Below are 17,740 nucleotides of genomic sequence, written 5' to 3' on the forward strand. Positions count from 1 at the left end.
TAACAAACTGTTTGGCAAAATATCATAAAAATGTAAAGAAAACTGAGAGAATAATGCGTCATAGACTAAACAGAATATATTTAATTACTCAACCCGAGTAAATTTATTAAAATGTATTAAAAAACCTAACAGATTACATATTCTTAAATGCATTAAGCTTATTCCATTACTGGCCAACACAATTATTCTTATTGTGTTTTAAATACGCCTGCAGATTCCAAATCACTTTAAATCTTTAGTTATAGCAGTACTAATTATATACAGTATTTTGTGAAATCCACCTCCATTTACTGTATATTATTCGCTTTATCAACAGGAAAAACAAGAGGTATAATATTTTTACAGAAAGTGGTGGTGTGATTATGTAAATAAATAATGGTAATTTTATTCCTTTATTTATTCTGATTTCACCAAAGTCACATTAACGACCCCAAATGATATTTTACTGTAAAATTATGTCTTTACTTTGGCGAGAAGTCACCTTCTCACACCTGTCTGTAGGCAGTGAAGGGTGATATAGATGTGGAACGTAGTGAAATTGAATACCAACATCTCGCTCTCCTAATTTCTAGTTCTGTTATTTTAATTTCCTTTATTTTATTTTTCTACATGAGACTGGCAAACAGAGGTTAAGGTTGATAGACGGTGTATCTCCACCGCAATTTGGGTCATATTTTCTGAGTCACCTCCTAAACCTAGGATACATTTTATGTTCCACATTATAGCCTGTACCCTGGGAATCCTTTCAATTTGTTTCGGCTTGTTTTTGTTTGTAACAAAGTAACATTAGTCAGATGTTTGTATTTGCTGTTTTTAACGCAGATATTTCTTTTGATTTTGTTTTATTTTACTTAACTTTTTAATATTCTCGCTACTTATATATATATATATACTTTTATGTAATTCATGTGGCTTTTGCTTACGGTAATTTATTGACGCATTCTACAACACTGATGTATTTGTATTCTTATGAAAAAATTATACAGTGGAAAATATATGTAGTCTGCCCATCACAGAGAATAGAGACCCGGATTTTACCTATACATGTCCGTAAACTTACTGCTGACCCACTGCGTGATTCTGTAATATTGCAGGTCGTATTGGGCATTTAATAAGTACACTGTATAAAACGTCTAATAAAAATCAAAATAACACGAATTTCTTGTGTATTTAAAGTAATATTTTCACAAATTATAGTATAAATAATTTAGTTTCTGCATGCGATAGAAAATCTGAGCATAGACAAAATGGTTAAGTCACATAAGCTGCATAATTATGTATTTTAGTGGATAGCTGAAATTTCAAGGAAGATATCAAGAGAATACCAAAATGTAACGGTTTCACTTTAGAGGTGGCTACGAACCGTTTGTACTTGAAGAGTAAAAATAATAATGTAGGTGAATTAATATAATTAATATGTATAATTATATAATAACTTTTTATGTTAAAAAACTTTTCCTTTACCTGCAAGCTTTTGGCCTTCTTACTGAAACCGAAAGCTCGTAAATAACAGAAAAAAATGTTAACGTAAAGAAATGTTCGTGTTTAAACTCTATAAACCTTTCTAAAACAAGATTTCAAACTCGAGCGCTTACGAATAGTTTACAATTCTTCTTTATAGTGTCATAAGATAATGTTTATTGCTTTCGTGGCTGCAGATAATGAAATGTTGCGGTGAATCAGTTCTCTAAAATATAATAAAAGTAAGAATTGGAGAAAGAACATGTTGGTTGAAATTTAAAAATACAAAAACAACAACAACAACAACACAAAAATAATGACGGAAAGGTGTCTATGTATTAACTTATTTGAAACTACTACAGACCGGAACGTTAAAACACCCATTATATATTTAAAAAAAAAAACACTTTATTCTTTGGATTCTTTAATACGTCATTTTTAAACATGTTTATATACTGCATATGGGAGGCCATAAAAAGTAGAAAGAAGAATATATACCTTATTTAAAATATTATTACATAATTAATAACTATACAAGGAAAGACAAAAATAAACACGCATGGATTGATTTACCTTTTATTATTTCTGAAGCCACACATTAGACGATACAAAGCAGCTGTGGAAGAAACTGACGACAATACATTACAACTGTTAAAGAATTATAAACCATGCTGTTCTATGGCTATGTACAAATCACAGATACCACATAAACGGATGCCGGAGAACTAAGAAATTGGCTAGAATTGAACATTCGGGATGTTGTGATTTATTCTGATTCACAGAAGGCAATGTAGGCGGAGAAAGTACAAAATGAGAACAGCTTCTTTCGTCCTCAGTTAGAATAATTCCACACAAAATTATCGAGTGTATCAAAAGCTATCTATCTATACATGCAAAACCCATTACATGATTTTAAAATAGAAACTCCTTAAATTGGTACTCAAAGCTCTCTTAATTGAAGTCTTCAGGATACGATATAGTGGTTCCAATATCACCTTGATACATAAATGCACTCTTCTCATTTTGGCCCAAATACCTCATTCTAATAGATTATAAAAGACGAATTGATAGTAATAATAAATTTATTAGGCAACTGTTTTCTCGAATGTTTTTAACAATATCACTGTTAACACATCCAAAAGTACGTTTTACACAATATTCCTCGACCATTAAAATCGCACGTTATAACTTTATAATTTTTCACAGTCTGTGAAGTGTGACTTGTAGAGTTCACTCTTAAAAGTATTCGAATACTGATAAAAAATTATGTAGCAAATATTAATCTAGTTATAAACAAAAGAATGCGGCGAAACGACTTGAATATCGTTAGTGAATGTTTTGTGGCAAACATTTTATGAGCGTAATAAATCTGAATTCTTAATAAAGTAATATCTAAACAATATATTCAACAATAGTACCGCATTTTGGTTTTGGTATACGCAACAATTACTTTCTGAAAAGTGCTTAGCTAGAGCATTTTTGGTTACCTAAAGCATACAGTATACAAAAAAACATGATTTTATCTAATTAAACCTAAACTATATACACATAAAGTGGCAGTGTACAAGTCTCTATTTCATGACGATGACCAGTTATTTTAGAACTAAATTTCAAAATACAAAACCACATATTCTTATATAAATATAACACATTCGTTTGAAGCGCATTTAATTGTCCTTAGAACGCTCTGTTATCGAAACAATAAATAACATCGTCACTTCTTAACATATTCGAAAATCATTTGACGTTAAGTAAAATTTTAAAAAATACCCGAAAATATTTTGAGAACAATTAATTAACATGCAACGTTTCAATAAGGCATTACAAGAAAACATTTTTAGCAAAGTTGCTTTTCATTGCATTAAAGTTGTAGTAACAAAAACCTTAATGGAAAAATTTATCTCTCATAAAATCACTAAATCCAACTACATAGTGGCATTAATCTCGTTTGTAATCCCACAGTTACAGTTAGAGATATGTAAGATTTTATATACACATACCATAGTTTTATTTCAATTTGGATTTACGTCCTTATATATTTTCGCATTCCTTTTCTTTCTCAATTTAAAAAACAGTACCAGTAATGTTTTATTCTATCTTTCCTTTTATTTGTATTAAAAAAAAACAAAAAAGAAAGTACTTATTGAAGTAAAATTTAACTAAGATATTTAGCCATGACACTTTCAACGCTCACAGGCTTAGAAGTTTAGCATATTGAATATGTCGACAGATAATAATATAAAGTCTACAGCGTGATACTTGGAAGAGGGCGCTGTAGAAAGAACTAGAAATCTTCTTGTATAGGAAGCCACTGCTACTGGTGTTTTTTCAAATGAAGGGCTAAGTGGTCTGAGCGAGAAAAGCACCGTTCACAATGGTTACATTTGAAGGGTTTGGATCCTGTGTGTTTTCGATAGTGACGAGTTAACTCGTCTGAACGAGCGAATCGCCATTCGCAGCCTTCCCAGTTACACTTGTATGGTTTCTCACCTAAAGAAAAGATACATATAATGATTAATATTATATCTCTGAACACAATATCATAATACAAAAATATCGTGGTCGCAGTTTCTGTTTTATAATATTAATATCAGAATTCTTCCTAATGTTACAGTTTGAAAATGTATTTCTCCATTTTGTTTGGAAACCAGATTTATTAAAACGAAATATTCAGGTTTTAAACTGGATGTACACGCATAAACGTTACTCATCATTAAGGTGTTACATGAATTATAATTATACTTGTGTTGTATGTGAAGTTCGTTCTAAACCCATTTGTAAATTTACATTGTTCTTGAAAGGATTATACCTATTAATGTAATAATCATATAATGGATCACATACGAGTTAAATTTATAGCAACAAGTGGTTTCAAACAAAGTGCGAGTGAATTACAGACTTAATTAATTAGACAGTGAAACAGTCAATTATAAAGATAGAATATAGTTTAGTTACATTTTAAAGTTGAATCAAAAAATAAAAATAAAGTGAAAGCTAGCAGCTCTTAGTTTTTTTTTTAATTTAACCTCTGTATTTTAATTATAGTTAAAAAGGTTGAAACAATTTCATATATATCTGAACATTGTGTTCCTTTTTTCAGTTCTTCCCATAATACGCTTTCCACGGAATAGTTTCTTTTCATTTATAACTTCAAATGTAAAAAATTATTTCCTTTAATAAAAAGTACTTTCATCGGTAGGATACGTAGAAAAGATACAAGAATTTCTGGAAGATGTTTTGTGTAAGCTCATTTTTAAAATAGTGTTCACTGTTACTGGGGAGAATGATATTGTTTTATCCTGATGTGTTTAAAGTAATTTTTGACGGATCTCAAGTTTTTGGAGGTGTTATGTAGTTGGAAACACAATGTAATCTCGTAACTATGTTATCTTCTCTTAAATAACATTCTTACTGAATATTTCTCGTGATATCCAAGTAGCACAGCAGCCTACAGGTATACATATATATATATAGTTTGCTAATGAGTAGCTTCATTATTCATGTTCTACGATGAAAAAAATCCACTATTCGTAGATGGAGGAAAAAAAAAACACTTTTAGTACAATTTTAATAAAATTGAAATAATTTATACATTATAGTCTTCTGTGAATAATACCAATTTAAGTATAACATGCTTAGGTATGAGTTAAACTCGAATCTTTATTTTCCTTTCCGTAAATTAACACAAACAGCATGTGCGTGTGTTTTTATATTGCATAGCCACATCGGGGTATCTGCTAAGTCTACCGAGGGGAATCGAACCCCTGATTTTAGCGTTGTAAATCCCTAGATTTACCGCTGTACTAGCGTGGAACAACTCGAAGAGAGAACTTAGATAGAATAAAGTATACTTGAAAGACATTGTTAACGGACCACACTTTGCTGAGAAAATTTGGACAACGTTTCGAGCTGTTAACGTAGATAAAGACAACCTGATGAAGAACTGCGCTAACAGATCGAAACGTCGTCCAAAACGTTATAGTTAGATGTAGTCCGTTAACAATACTTTTGAAATAATCAAAAGGTAATAGATTTAAAATGTATATCGAAATGAAACTGGTATGAATGTAGCTTGACAGGCCTCTTCAGTAAGTGTATAATACGGAAAACATTAAGAAACAATCAATACAAATATATTCAGTTTTATTGTTAGACACGTATGTTAATGGAAGTAGTCAGAAATTATTGTAGTTTTTCATAGTTCATAGATAAATATTTCTTACTACATTTGCACCACATGTTGAGGTCTTTATAAAAGGTAAAAATATCTAAGGGTGACCGCATTCTGATTCGGATACAATTTAATTCTAGTTTTACTTTTGTACCAAATATTCAGTTTAAATTTAAAATATATTAATAAATCGTTATGGGAACTGTCACGGAAACAAAAACTATAATTACAAAAACTATAATTATTGTGTTACAACAAAAACAAAACACACCACATATCGATCAACATTTTGTTGTATACGAATTAATTGCTTTATATTTCGAAGTGCATTTTACATGTTATTTCATATAGCAGGAAACAGTATGTGAGAAACATACGATACTGCCTCAGAAATAGAAAGGCTTCAGTTCACTGTTTACATACCTAAAGTTTAATTTCTTTGTGTTTATTAATCAAAATAATATCATGCTTTGAAGATTTAGATCTCTTCGTATTTTTATGCTAATTTTCTAATGTTTCGTATAATAAAACAAACTGAAATTAGAAGAATACACTTTCAAGTCATCATAATAATGTTCGTAAAGTTTTACGATTGAAGACATTATTTCAAACTGAACATGCGCGTAACAATACTGCAGGTTTCTGACACTACAAACCACATTGTTTAATAAAGACATAACTTCAAAACACAACAATTACAAAATTTTGGGCTCTTTTAATCACCATAAAGTTTTACTTTTACATAACTTATAAAGAAAGAGAATACACTAGGATACGGCTCGACGTCTCAGTAGTAAATCTAAAAACTTATAATTCTAAAATTCAAGTTTTAATACCTGTGGTGGACAAAATACAGATAGTTTTGTGCTTAACAACAAACAACGAAAAATACTAGTATACTTAATGTTTGTGCCATGATTCAGTACCATACTTTAGGTTTTTTCCGTGTCCTCATGAAAATAAATTTTCCTTTAATGAAAGAACTCAACATAACTAAACAAACCTCAGTGTTAATATTATTGCATAGATATGTATAACACCAGTTTAGGTCTCTGGTATAAATGTGTATAACACCAGTTTAAAAGTCTCTGGTATATATATGTATAACTACAGTGTAAAGGTCCCTGACTTCCACATCGAAATACTAACACTTGGGAATATGTATCTGATGTCGCCATCAGTAGATTTATTTTTAACTTCTATAACTGATGTAAAACACTGCCTGTATCTCTATAGCGGTACTACATAATACTTGTTTTGTTTTTTGATTATTGTAAGTAACGAACGAACTCCAAATTTACTCTAAGTAGGTGAGGCCACTGTTTTTGTCAACTGTTTTAAAGATTGAGGTAGAAGTCTATAGCATCAACAACAGACTCTCAGGATAATTATAACATGTTTTATCTTTGAGGTGGAATAATTTTTATTACTTGGTAAAAATAATGCTAAAAACAGTCCAAGCAATAATAAAATACCATTTTATTTCTTTAATATTTGCAACAGTCCCGCTTACCTATAGGCCTAACCTGGATCCAGCATCACCTTGATCTAAAAAATACATCAGCTTCTACTATTTTGTTTCACTGAATAAAAAGATTTCTGGAGGAAGATTCTACCAGATTTCTCTATAAGATTACTGACTTCTGTACTCGTAACACTTTACAGCCATATAAAACGTTACTTTTTCAAAAGTCTCACACAAATACATTTATAAAAGTTGACAGCTTTGTTCTACGTTTGTTAAAATTAATCAAAACCATCTTGCGAGATACTCTATGCCTGATAATTAGAACAAGTACTAAAATATTAGGCTCTGTTTTATGTGTTCTCTTAAAAATAAGTAACGCAGTTACAAAACTATTTGAATCGATAAACGTAATCTAAATTTATTTTTATTGTTAAGCTCAAAACTTGTTGTTGTTATTAAGCGCAAAGCTACACAATTTTCCATTTGTATCATACCCACCATGGGTTTTGAAAACCGAATTTTAGCGTTATAAGTCTTCAGACTTAGGACTGAGCCACCAAAGGGAGGGGTCATGTGTGGACTTAGGATATTTAGATATCACACTAGTAAGTAATGCAACACATAAACATACCTACCCACGCATATACAATACTGTCCAAAAATGTTAGGACAAAGTCGAAAAATAAATTTTGGACTACTTTCAAAGAACAATGGAAAATGAATCACAGCTGAAACATCAAGATGTTATTAATCTTCATATTTAACAAACCTAAAATTCAGTAGAAGTGATTGAGTTCAGCAAACAGTTAATATCTTATGTGTCACCCATATGCTTTAATAACTGCAGAAAGACTTTCAGACATTGTTGCAATATATTTAATTAAAGTGTACTTTGAAATTTTACTCCAAATGTATCTAGTACACTTCCATAATTTTTTTGAATAGCTCTAGTTACTTCTTTCTTAGCTAAGTAATTTGTGCACAGTTTGTTTGACTGTTGGGGGGTCATTATCTTCTTGGAAGTATAATTACTTACCAATAATTTACAAATCACTGGCTGCAACGTAATTGATCAGTATCTAATACGTAATATTGCGTTGGTCCATTTTTCCATCTATTTTGCAAATATATCTTGTCGTTGTTGTTCTTGTTGTTGTTTTGAATTAAGCACAAAGCTACACAATAGACTATCTGTGCTCTGCCCACCACAGGTATCGAAACCCGGTTTTTAGCGTTGTAAGTCCGCTGCGCCACTGGGGGCACATATCTTATCACCTCAGCAGAAAAATACCCTAACACCATTACATTGCCTGCACAATGCTTCGTGGTATATGCTACGCATTGAGATAAGTATATTTCACCTTTCTACTGCCGGACGTACAAACTACGATTTGATCCAAATCTTTCAAACTTGGATTCATCCGTCCATAACGAGGTTTGTCTTCCAGTGTCATAGCAATATATCTGTAAACTTGCACAGCTATAAGCCGGGTTTTAATACCCGTGATGGAAAGACCATAGATATCTCACTGTGTAGCTTTGTGCTTAACTTCAAACAAACTAACAAATCGTCCATAACACCCTTTTCCGCTCATTAACAGTCCAGTTTCTTACTTTAAAAATTCTGTCTTTTTATAGTATTTTCTAATCAAAGTAATTGTTTTTAACTGCTGCACGACCAGATATTCCATTTTCGTAGGGTTCCCTTGATAATGTAGATGTGATAGATGTAGATACTTTCATTTGGTACATGGTTGTTTATCTCATGCTTGAAATCAGTGTCAGTCTTACTTTTGTCTCCAGGGGTCCATAAAGTAAGATACTTAACATCAGTATCACTGAGTTTAGGTGTTCTGCCTCTTCCTTTCCTATTTTCAAATTTATTTATCTCGGTCTCACGATCTAGGGTGTACTTAACAGTGTTTGGGGAGCAGTTTGTTAGAGAGTCCACCCAGCATCACGTAAAGCTTTTATGCAAACTCTCTGCTCTACTGACAATTCTCTATGCTTTTTTAACTATGGCATGAGAACAAAACTTAATATAACGGAGTGCTATTAAATTGATTTCTTCTAGCATATACTGGTACCATATGTTATCTCCTTGTTAGTTTCTTTCTATATAAGTTAAGACACTGCATGGGGCACTATGACACTTTCTTCAGACACTAAATTTAATCAATATGTTCATTCAAGCAGAACCCGGATGGCATGTCCTTTGTAAAAGCATGAGTGAATTCCAAATAATTATAAGTATTCTTACCCTGGCTCGCTCATTTGTCAATAGGGTTCAGTGAAGTATTTGCATAACGTTGAAATCTACATTCTGTAATGACGTGGAAGAATTAGCCTCATAAAATGGAAAGAGTGACAAAATATTCTATTATCCTAACACTTTTGCACAGTACTGTACATATATATATATGCACACACAAACGAAAGAAATGTAACTTATATTTATTAACAGTAAGTTCATTAGTAACTTGGAAACTTGTAAGAACATGATGTAAAAGGAGAATTAGAGAACAGATTTTGTTAATGTGCACAACAAAAATGTAATACACTGATGAGATGACTGAAGTTGTTTTTCGGTATATTGATTTTTGTCATGCTTTCTTGAGGTTTATATCTTATAGAATAAGTTTCCCTCTCAGAACTTAACAGCACTTTCTTATGCATTCAGCAGTTCTTCACTTGAACTCGTCATTGTGCGAGTATGTAATCTGTAGAAATAAAATAAATAATTTTACATTTGAAAATCTCGATTCTCGGATATTTCAAAAGTGTTTTCATGACATATTAAACAATAATCATAATTAATAACCTTCATTAAGCTTGGAATATTTATCATGAATTTATTCTTAATGTCAGGACTTGGAGAAGTTATTGTGTGTTTTTGGTAGACGTCTTTAAATTTTCAGCTTCTTGTAAGGGGCGGATACAACTTTACGTTCCACAACGTTTCAACTCACAAGTGGTTCGTTCTTAAATGGTATCGAAGTTATGCCATCTGGGAATATATTTCTCGTGAGTTGAAGAGTAATAAAATAAAAAGTATCTGCAAAATGCTGAAATGCTAAGCAAACATAAAACTGATTTTGTTGTGGTGGACCTAAGCCTCGCACTTAAGTTCATAAACCTAAACCACCCAGTTTTGTTCTGTAACATGACATACTTAGCTAAAAGAGTAAAATCAAGAAATCAGAAATTTCTGGTAAAGCTATTCGATATTACCTTAAAGTTATAAATAACTAAATAATACAGAGTGCATGGTATAAAAACTTGATTATTGTTGAAAATCTTGGAAACTTTCTATAAAATTTGTTCGTTTGAAATATCTTCAGAATTTCAGTATAGTTTTTATGTTAGATCTACAAAAAGGTTTTAGAATTGCTATACAATTGCTTTATGGAATGTCTTTGAATATCTTCAGAATTTCAGTATAATTTTTATGTTAGATCTACAAAAAAGTTTTAGAATTGCTATACAATTTGTTTATGGAATGTATTTAAATATCTTCAGAATTTCAGTATAATTTTTATGTTAGACCTACAAAAACGTTTTAGAATTGCTATACAATTTCTTTATGAAATGTCTGTAGACACTGTTAGAATTTTTATATTATTTCTCTATAAAATATCTTCAAAGACCTGTAAAATTTCTACATAGTTGCTTTATAGAATGTTTTCTTAGAATCATTTAGGTTAACTGTATAGAAATGGTTAATTCCTTAAAGATATATGTAGTCATTCTTTAAGTATTCTAAAACAACTGTTTATGTTCTCTATATGACAAAGTTAAATGTCTTACTGTAGAAAATCTTCAGAATTTATTTTATACAATACTTCTGGTGATGTTTATGAGGGCATTCTACATATTATGTCAGTATACCATTAGTTGTTCTTATAACTATATCTTTAAAATATGGGGTTGGCTTAGAATGGCAGTTGTAATGCATCTATGGAAAACAATTTAAAACATTTTGGCTATGTTTGTTAAAATTGTAACGTTGGCTTACAATTACTAGTATTCGAGCTATATTTATTAATACTTTTAACGAGAAGTGTACAACATAAGGAGCTTTCAACACTTAAGAGCAACTAAAAAGTGAGGACTAGTGAACAATGGTTGTAAGAATAATTTTTTCTTGCATTGTTTCTGAATTGTTTTTACACATAAATATATGTAGAGAAGGTGTAGATAATATTAATAAGTAAAGATTGAACATATCTTTCTATACGAATACTTAAAGTCCTGATAATAATTTACTTATAAGTCTTTATACTCCAAGAAGACAACAACAAAGTGATAATCTGCTCCTCTCAATATAAGTTCATAATCTCATAAAGATTTAGAATAACTTAATATTGTTAGGAAAAATCTATGGCTTTCAGATTCTATTCATACATTATTTGATAGTCCTTGATATAGAAAGCAGTGATTTGGCTTCAGATTCTGCATTAAAGCAGTTTATACTTTAAGAGCTTACAAAAGTACTCAAATCTATTCACGTGCGATTAGATGCAGTATGACTTCTAATGGATTTTCATCCACTTAATTTCCATTTCATTAAAAAATATATCCAAAAAATTGAGGAAATCTTCTGATAGTTGAATTAAACTGTTAGGTAAATATTTATTTTGTTTTATTCAGACAAAAAATGTTTAATCTTTCTTGAATGGTGTGTACACCCTTCTTGATGTTTGAAAACTTCAATTCTTCTGATAAGATGTGAAAATCAACAAAACTTTGATTTTAAGATCATTGAAGGCTGATTACAAATTCATCAACAAGTAAACTATATATTTACAGTAGTTGAAAACTTTTCCTCGAGGTAATTTTAATTCGTTTTGCTCTTACCTAATTCGTCACGTTTCGCAAAAACAAAATAATAGCGTACTCTATTTTTCCACAAACTCTTTCAAAGATTCAGAATTTCTGAAATTTCGTTTAGAAAATGAAAAAACAATTTAAAAAGAAATCAGTGTGATGCATAATTGGTATGATTATTTATGTTCACTTCAACGCTGTTGTACTTTTAGGGCTGAATAATTGATTCTTTAGGATTTCACCTAATCAGCGAAACAGAATATTTCATTTAGTTCGGAATTTTCAGTCTGAAGGGCAGATTATGCGATTAAATGGCTACATCAGCAACCCATACTTAATACAGAAATTATCGTACTTAATATAGAAATGTTGTCAATAAGCAAGAAAATCGATCCGCAGCACCCACTGCTTACTGTTTCGTTACATTTAATCGAATATCAGAGTTAACTGTTGCCCTTATACGTGAAAGTACCACATTATGTGCTGAGCAGCGAGTTGCAGCTCAAACCTTGGAACTTCGATACGCACCATAGCTCGCTAACCACTAGACCAGAAAACAAAATCCATCATGAAAAGTATTTACTGTCCCTGGTACAAAGTCAAACTTGAACTACTGACACTGAACATTTTCTGTAGTGTATATATACAAAGTTTATGTGAGAATAGGTTTAAACCAACCTAAGTACCACTGGTAGACAAACTTTAGTTATAAAACTGTCTTAGTGGAATAAAATATCTTTATTAAGACTACAAAGTCGTATAGGAAGTTAGATTTGTTATTAGAAATTACAATTAAACCAAGATAACTCCTTACACTTTTCATGTTGTATATACCTTGTTGTGCTGATAATCAAGACATGTTATTATAATAGAGCTCCATCTTACATGAAAGTTATTTTTTGGTCATTTGCCTAATAAACATTTAATACTTTCAGAGAGCTAGCGTTCTTTAAGTGCAAAAGAAATGGACTCAAAGAAGAACACTCACATCCTGTATAACTGTAATTCCCTATCTTTATTCCTGAAGTTCCAACAAAGCTCTAGATATATTATACATCACTTATTCACTGGGGAATCACAGCGAGTAGCTTTCTTGATCTATGTTTAATCTTCTTTCTTAGCTTATGTAGCTTCTTAGACCAAAAACATGTTACAAATATTTTCGAGCAGCAACACATAGTCTTGTATGCAAAGTACTGTTTCAATGAGTTTCATAAGTTGGTTGTTGGAAAAACCGCCAGTTTTCTTCTCTGTGAAGTTCAGATAAAATCAGCTCTTTCTATATCTATTGCTCGTCCATTGTAAGTAACGCATGAACACTGCGGATTGAATAGGCAGTGATATGGTACCCCAGAGAACAATGAAGCAAGACTACGTCAGTCTGATGCTTCTAACACAAAATATTAACCGTGAAAGGCACCAACATGTAACTAAAGATACGTAATTAAAGAATAAGACAAACAATGGTTATACGTTGTGGAGAGAAAAAGTAGAGATAAAGAACTAAAAACATTAAAGGAACATGTTTTGTATCGTCTATGTCATGCTAATCTATATCTATGTTTCTAGTTAATTTAATAATTTCAGTGCAAGCTTTATGTTAATATCATGCTATTTTTACTTTACTTGCACTTTTTGTTAATTATTAAGATACTATTATATTTTCACATGTGCATTTCTCAGTAGAATAATATTTACATTAAATGTTTTGAAGTATATGAAAAATATGTTAAACATTTTTTTTTAATTTACTTCTCACTTTTCTCATTCATCGAAAACACAAATGTTAAACTACAGTAAATGATAAAAATAATCTGAACAAACACTTTGAAGAATAAATATTTTTTGCATACGAAAATCATATGGGCAAAATTTATGGACGATTATATGTAAAATACACTTTACAGAAGATTACTAAAGGCACAGTCCTTGAAAGAGATAATGTCACTCAGAAATAATTCATTAGTGTCACTCAAACACGGGTGACAAACTACAGAAGATTCACGAAACGAAGACAGAATAATCACTTTAACTTATTATCACACAAACCTTTACAAGCTGTCCACTATCGGTGATTTATATTAACTGTTTGTTGTAAAACTAACTGCTTGTTTACTACCATATTCTATCACACTCATCAAATTCAGCTGAACAACAATATTGCAAATATTTATATTTTCCAGTATAAGATTAAGTAAGACGGAGTTACAGTCATCACAGTTTTATATATTTTGGCATATTTCCTCTTATGTTTAGTGTTTCTCAGTAATCATTTGAAAACAAATTTATACAACTTATTTGTGTTTCAGGAGTCCATCCCATAACGACAAGGATAAAAGCTAACGACAGAGACAAAAATATCTGCCACAACAAAAAACAAGAGAAACTAAGATGGAAACAACAGTAAAGACACCAACACGACAAACCGTTGACTAACCTCATAATTAACAGATCCGACCGACAATTAAACACGGACGAGATACATCTACTTAACGAAGGACTCAACTTCGTAATAGCACCTAGGTACATTCCAACCATAGAAATCAAAACATGTTTAGAAGATCTAGCCAGGAGACTTGTGATACTTTCCACAGAAAACAAAAACAACAAAAAGCAGCCGAAAACACCAACAAAAAGAAGACAACTTCGACAATTCTATTGACATCCAACAGCCAAACTTCCCAGGTAAAATTAAAAATTTATATTTTCGAGAAACACTTAAAAACAACATCTTAAACGATTTTTTTCAAAGAATTTTCTCACAAAACAGAAAACTAAAAAACGACCTTACAAAAATAGACATTAATTCCATTAAACACCTAAAACAAGACAAAAACATTAAAATTCTAAAAGCAGATAAAGGAAACGCTATAGTCATAATGAACATGGATGAATACATCCAAAAAATGAATAACATCCTATCAGACACAAATAAATTTAAACCAATACACACACATCCAACAAAGACACACGAGACGCAACTGAACAAAATACTACTAAAAATGAAAAAAGCCAAAACAATTTCAAAAACACTTTATTCCTACCTACGTAAAATCGACTCACGCACACCGCAAATATACGGCATCCCCAAACCTCATAAACCAGATTGTCCATTACGACCAATAATGTCCACATATGAATCGTCTAATTACAATCTTGATAAATACATAGCATGGGCATTCTCCAAATATGTAACATCAGCCAGCTTATTCATCAAAGACGCTTTTAATTTCAAGTCTAACCTTAATCAACTTAATCATAAAGCCTTAATGGTCAGTTTCGATGTCATGTCCAATTTTACAGAAGTTCCATCCAACGAAGCCTGCAAGGTAGCCTTAGAACTTTATATCCAAGGCCCTAACCCATGTATAGACATTCCCAGCAAAAAATTAGCAACCCTCATAGAATTCGCCAAAATAAAGACAAACTTCATGTTCAATAACCACAACTATACACAAACAAATGGCCTAAGCATGGGCAATCCAGTGTTACCAGTTTTAACTAATATTTTTATGAACCAAGTTGAAACACAGCGTTACGTCCACCACTATACTGGTACAGATATGTAAACGACACGATTGTGGGATTCACATTTACAGAACACACACTAACTATTTTCAGTCACATTAACTCTATACATCCCAACATTAACTTCACATGTGAACAGGAAGAAAGCAATCAAATATCACTTTTTAACCTCAAAATTACAAGAACTGATACACAATTTAAAAGAGGAATCCACCGAAAAATCACCCATCCTTGGGACTCAGCACATGAAACAAAACAAAAACTCAACATACTAAGAAACCAAATAAACACAGCCATAAAACTATGCTTACAAGATAAAATTAATGACGAATTAGACAAAATAAACAATACTTCATCAGCATCAATAAGTTTCCTCCACAAACCGTAGAAAACATTATACACACACACCTAGACAGAAAGCAAAATCAACCAACAAAAGTAAATATATCTCACGAATAAAAAAATCACGAAACCATACACTGCTGCATATCATATATTCCCGACATCAGCAGAAAAAATAACCAATATGTGGCAAAAACTAGTAACAAAATATGACATTCCAGTTAACACCAAATTTATTCAAAAACCAGGCACAAAATTAAGGTCTATACTATATAAAAATTACACTAACAAACACAACACCAACATTATTTATAAAATACAATGTTTTTTATTTTTATTTTCCCTTTTCTTATTTTCATCTTTCGAAGCTCTACTCAAATAAGTGGTTGAGTCTTACAACGCATAACGCATATTTTGTATTTATGTTCATTGGCCTTAAGTCACCTCTTTCTTTTTTTGTGAACCTGACGATGATCGAAGAAGGTCGAAACGTTGATCGCTCCTCTACATGGTGTTTTCTTTATCCACACCAGCCGTTTTTACATATAAAAAAGGCTTACTTTGTTTTATTACCAATTTTTGAAGACAGAGTATTTTGTATGCATTTGTGACAACTGAAATAAAATATGAAGTTACTTCCAAATGGCCATGATAATACCTTTATAGTTGTTTATTGTAACAGATATTTTATAGTACGTGTGTCTCAGAAGAAAAATATGCCACAATCAGGGTTTATATAATAGGTTTCTTGTCCGCTTCGATACGTTTTAGCAGTTTACATCAACATGCATAAGAAGATAAACTTCACAAAAGTTAAGAACATCGTAATAATGTCAAACAAAATCACAAAAGTTCTAATGTGTTTTCATATATATATATATATGCAACGTTCTTTATATTAGAAATAGATTATACGTTTCAAAAAGAAGATATCTTCAGGGAAAGTATCCCAGAGCGTGACACCTGTTGATACTTTAAATAACAATAAACTAGTAGTGTTTCTACAGTGACAATTAAAATCTATCAAATCATCATTATAAACAAGCTGCAAGTTTATCTTGCGATTCCTTCTGAATTCATGCTCACATTTCTCGTTATTCCATATTTATAACGTTATCACATTTTCAAGCATTTACAAGATAAAATGAAGCTCACACGTTTACCTAACTAGTTTTTATCAAATAAAACTAATTATCCTAGACTAAAGTTTGTAAAGTTTGTAAGTTGCGTTTTCCTTTATAAAATATCCATACTTCACAATTCAATATGTGAGTTTGAGAGTATTAAGTTAAGCAAAATATCTTTTAGAACATAACAAAGACGGGAAGTGAAGACATATGGCGCAAAGCATTCATAAAATGCTAAAATTTGCTCATACATTCAATTTTGCCGTTAAAAAGCTCCTAAACACGTATTTGATTTTTAAGTTAAGTTTTTTTGCAATTTTCTAGTAACGTGTAAGGTCAAACAACGTCGGATTCGTTGTTTCTGTTTTTACTGATTTTATCATTTTGCTCATTTACAATTTAATGTTTCAACAACAACTAAAAATAGATTTCTTCAGTTGATACTGAATTTGATATTTCTTATTTTTTACCTAATGTTGTATTTTCTGTTACTCTTAATTATTTTGAATTGCGCTTAGGAAAATGCTGCCAATATAAAGTAGGAAGAACGAGCGTAGGAATACACCGTTTAACTTGTTTTGTAATGATTTAAAATGTGCTCTCAGTAGAAAATAGGCATTTTTGTCTTGGTTGTATCTGGTTCAGATTACAGATTTAGTTTGGAAATGTAGTTAATGACAACACATGCTATCAAAGGGAGGCTAAATATATTAACAAACAACTGGAAAAAGTAAATTCGTTAAAAGACGAAGAACAAAGAGTTGATAAAGAAACCCACGTGTTACTGAGATCATTGGCAGTAACAAAGAAAACTGA

General features: G+C 31.1%; 1 protein-coding gene across 2 annotated transcripts in view; it reads right to left on the minus strand.

Annotated features, from left to right (window-relative positions):
• Window positions 1-2,021: 2,021 nt before the first annotated feature.
• LOC143245417 (Krueppel-like factor 7) overlaps window positions 2,022-17,740 on the minus strand; it is a 133,874-nt gene continuing 118,155 nt past the window's right edge. For both annotated transcript variants that reach the window (XM_076491753.1, XM_076491762.1), the window contains exon 3: window positions 2,022-3,951. In XM_076491753.1, the coding sequence (XP_076347868.1) occupies window positions 3,776-3,951 (176 nt within the window). In that variant the 3' untranslated portion in view covers window positions 2,022-3,775. The remainder of the gene's footprint in view (window positions 3,952-17,740) is intronic.

The sequence above is a fragment of the Tachypleus tridentatus genome, chromosome 1 (assembly GCF_004210375.1).
Source record: "Tachypleus tridentatus isolate NWPU-2018 chromosome 1, ASM421037v1, whole genome shotgun sequence".
Classification (NCBI taxonomy): domain Eukaryota; kingdom Metazoa; phylum Arthropoda; class Merostomata; order Xiphosura; family Limulidae; genus Tachypleus; species Tachypleus tridentatus.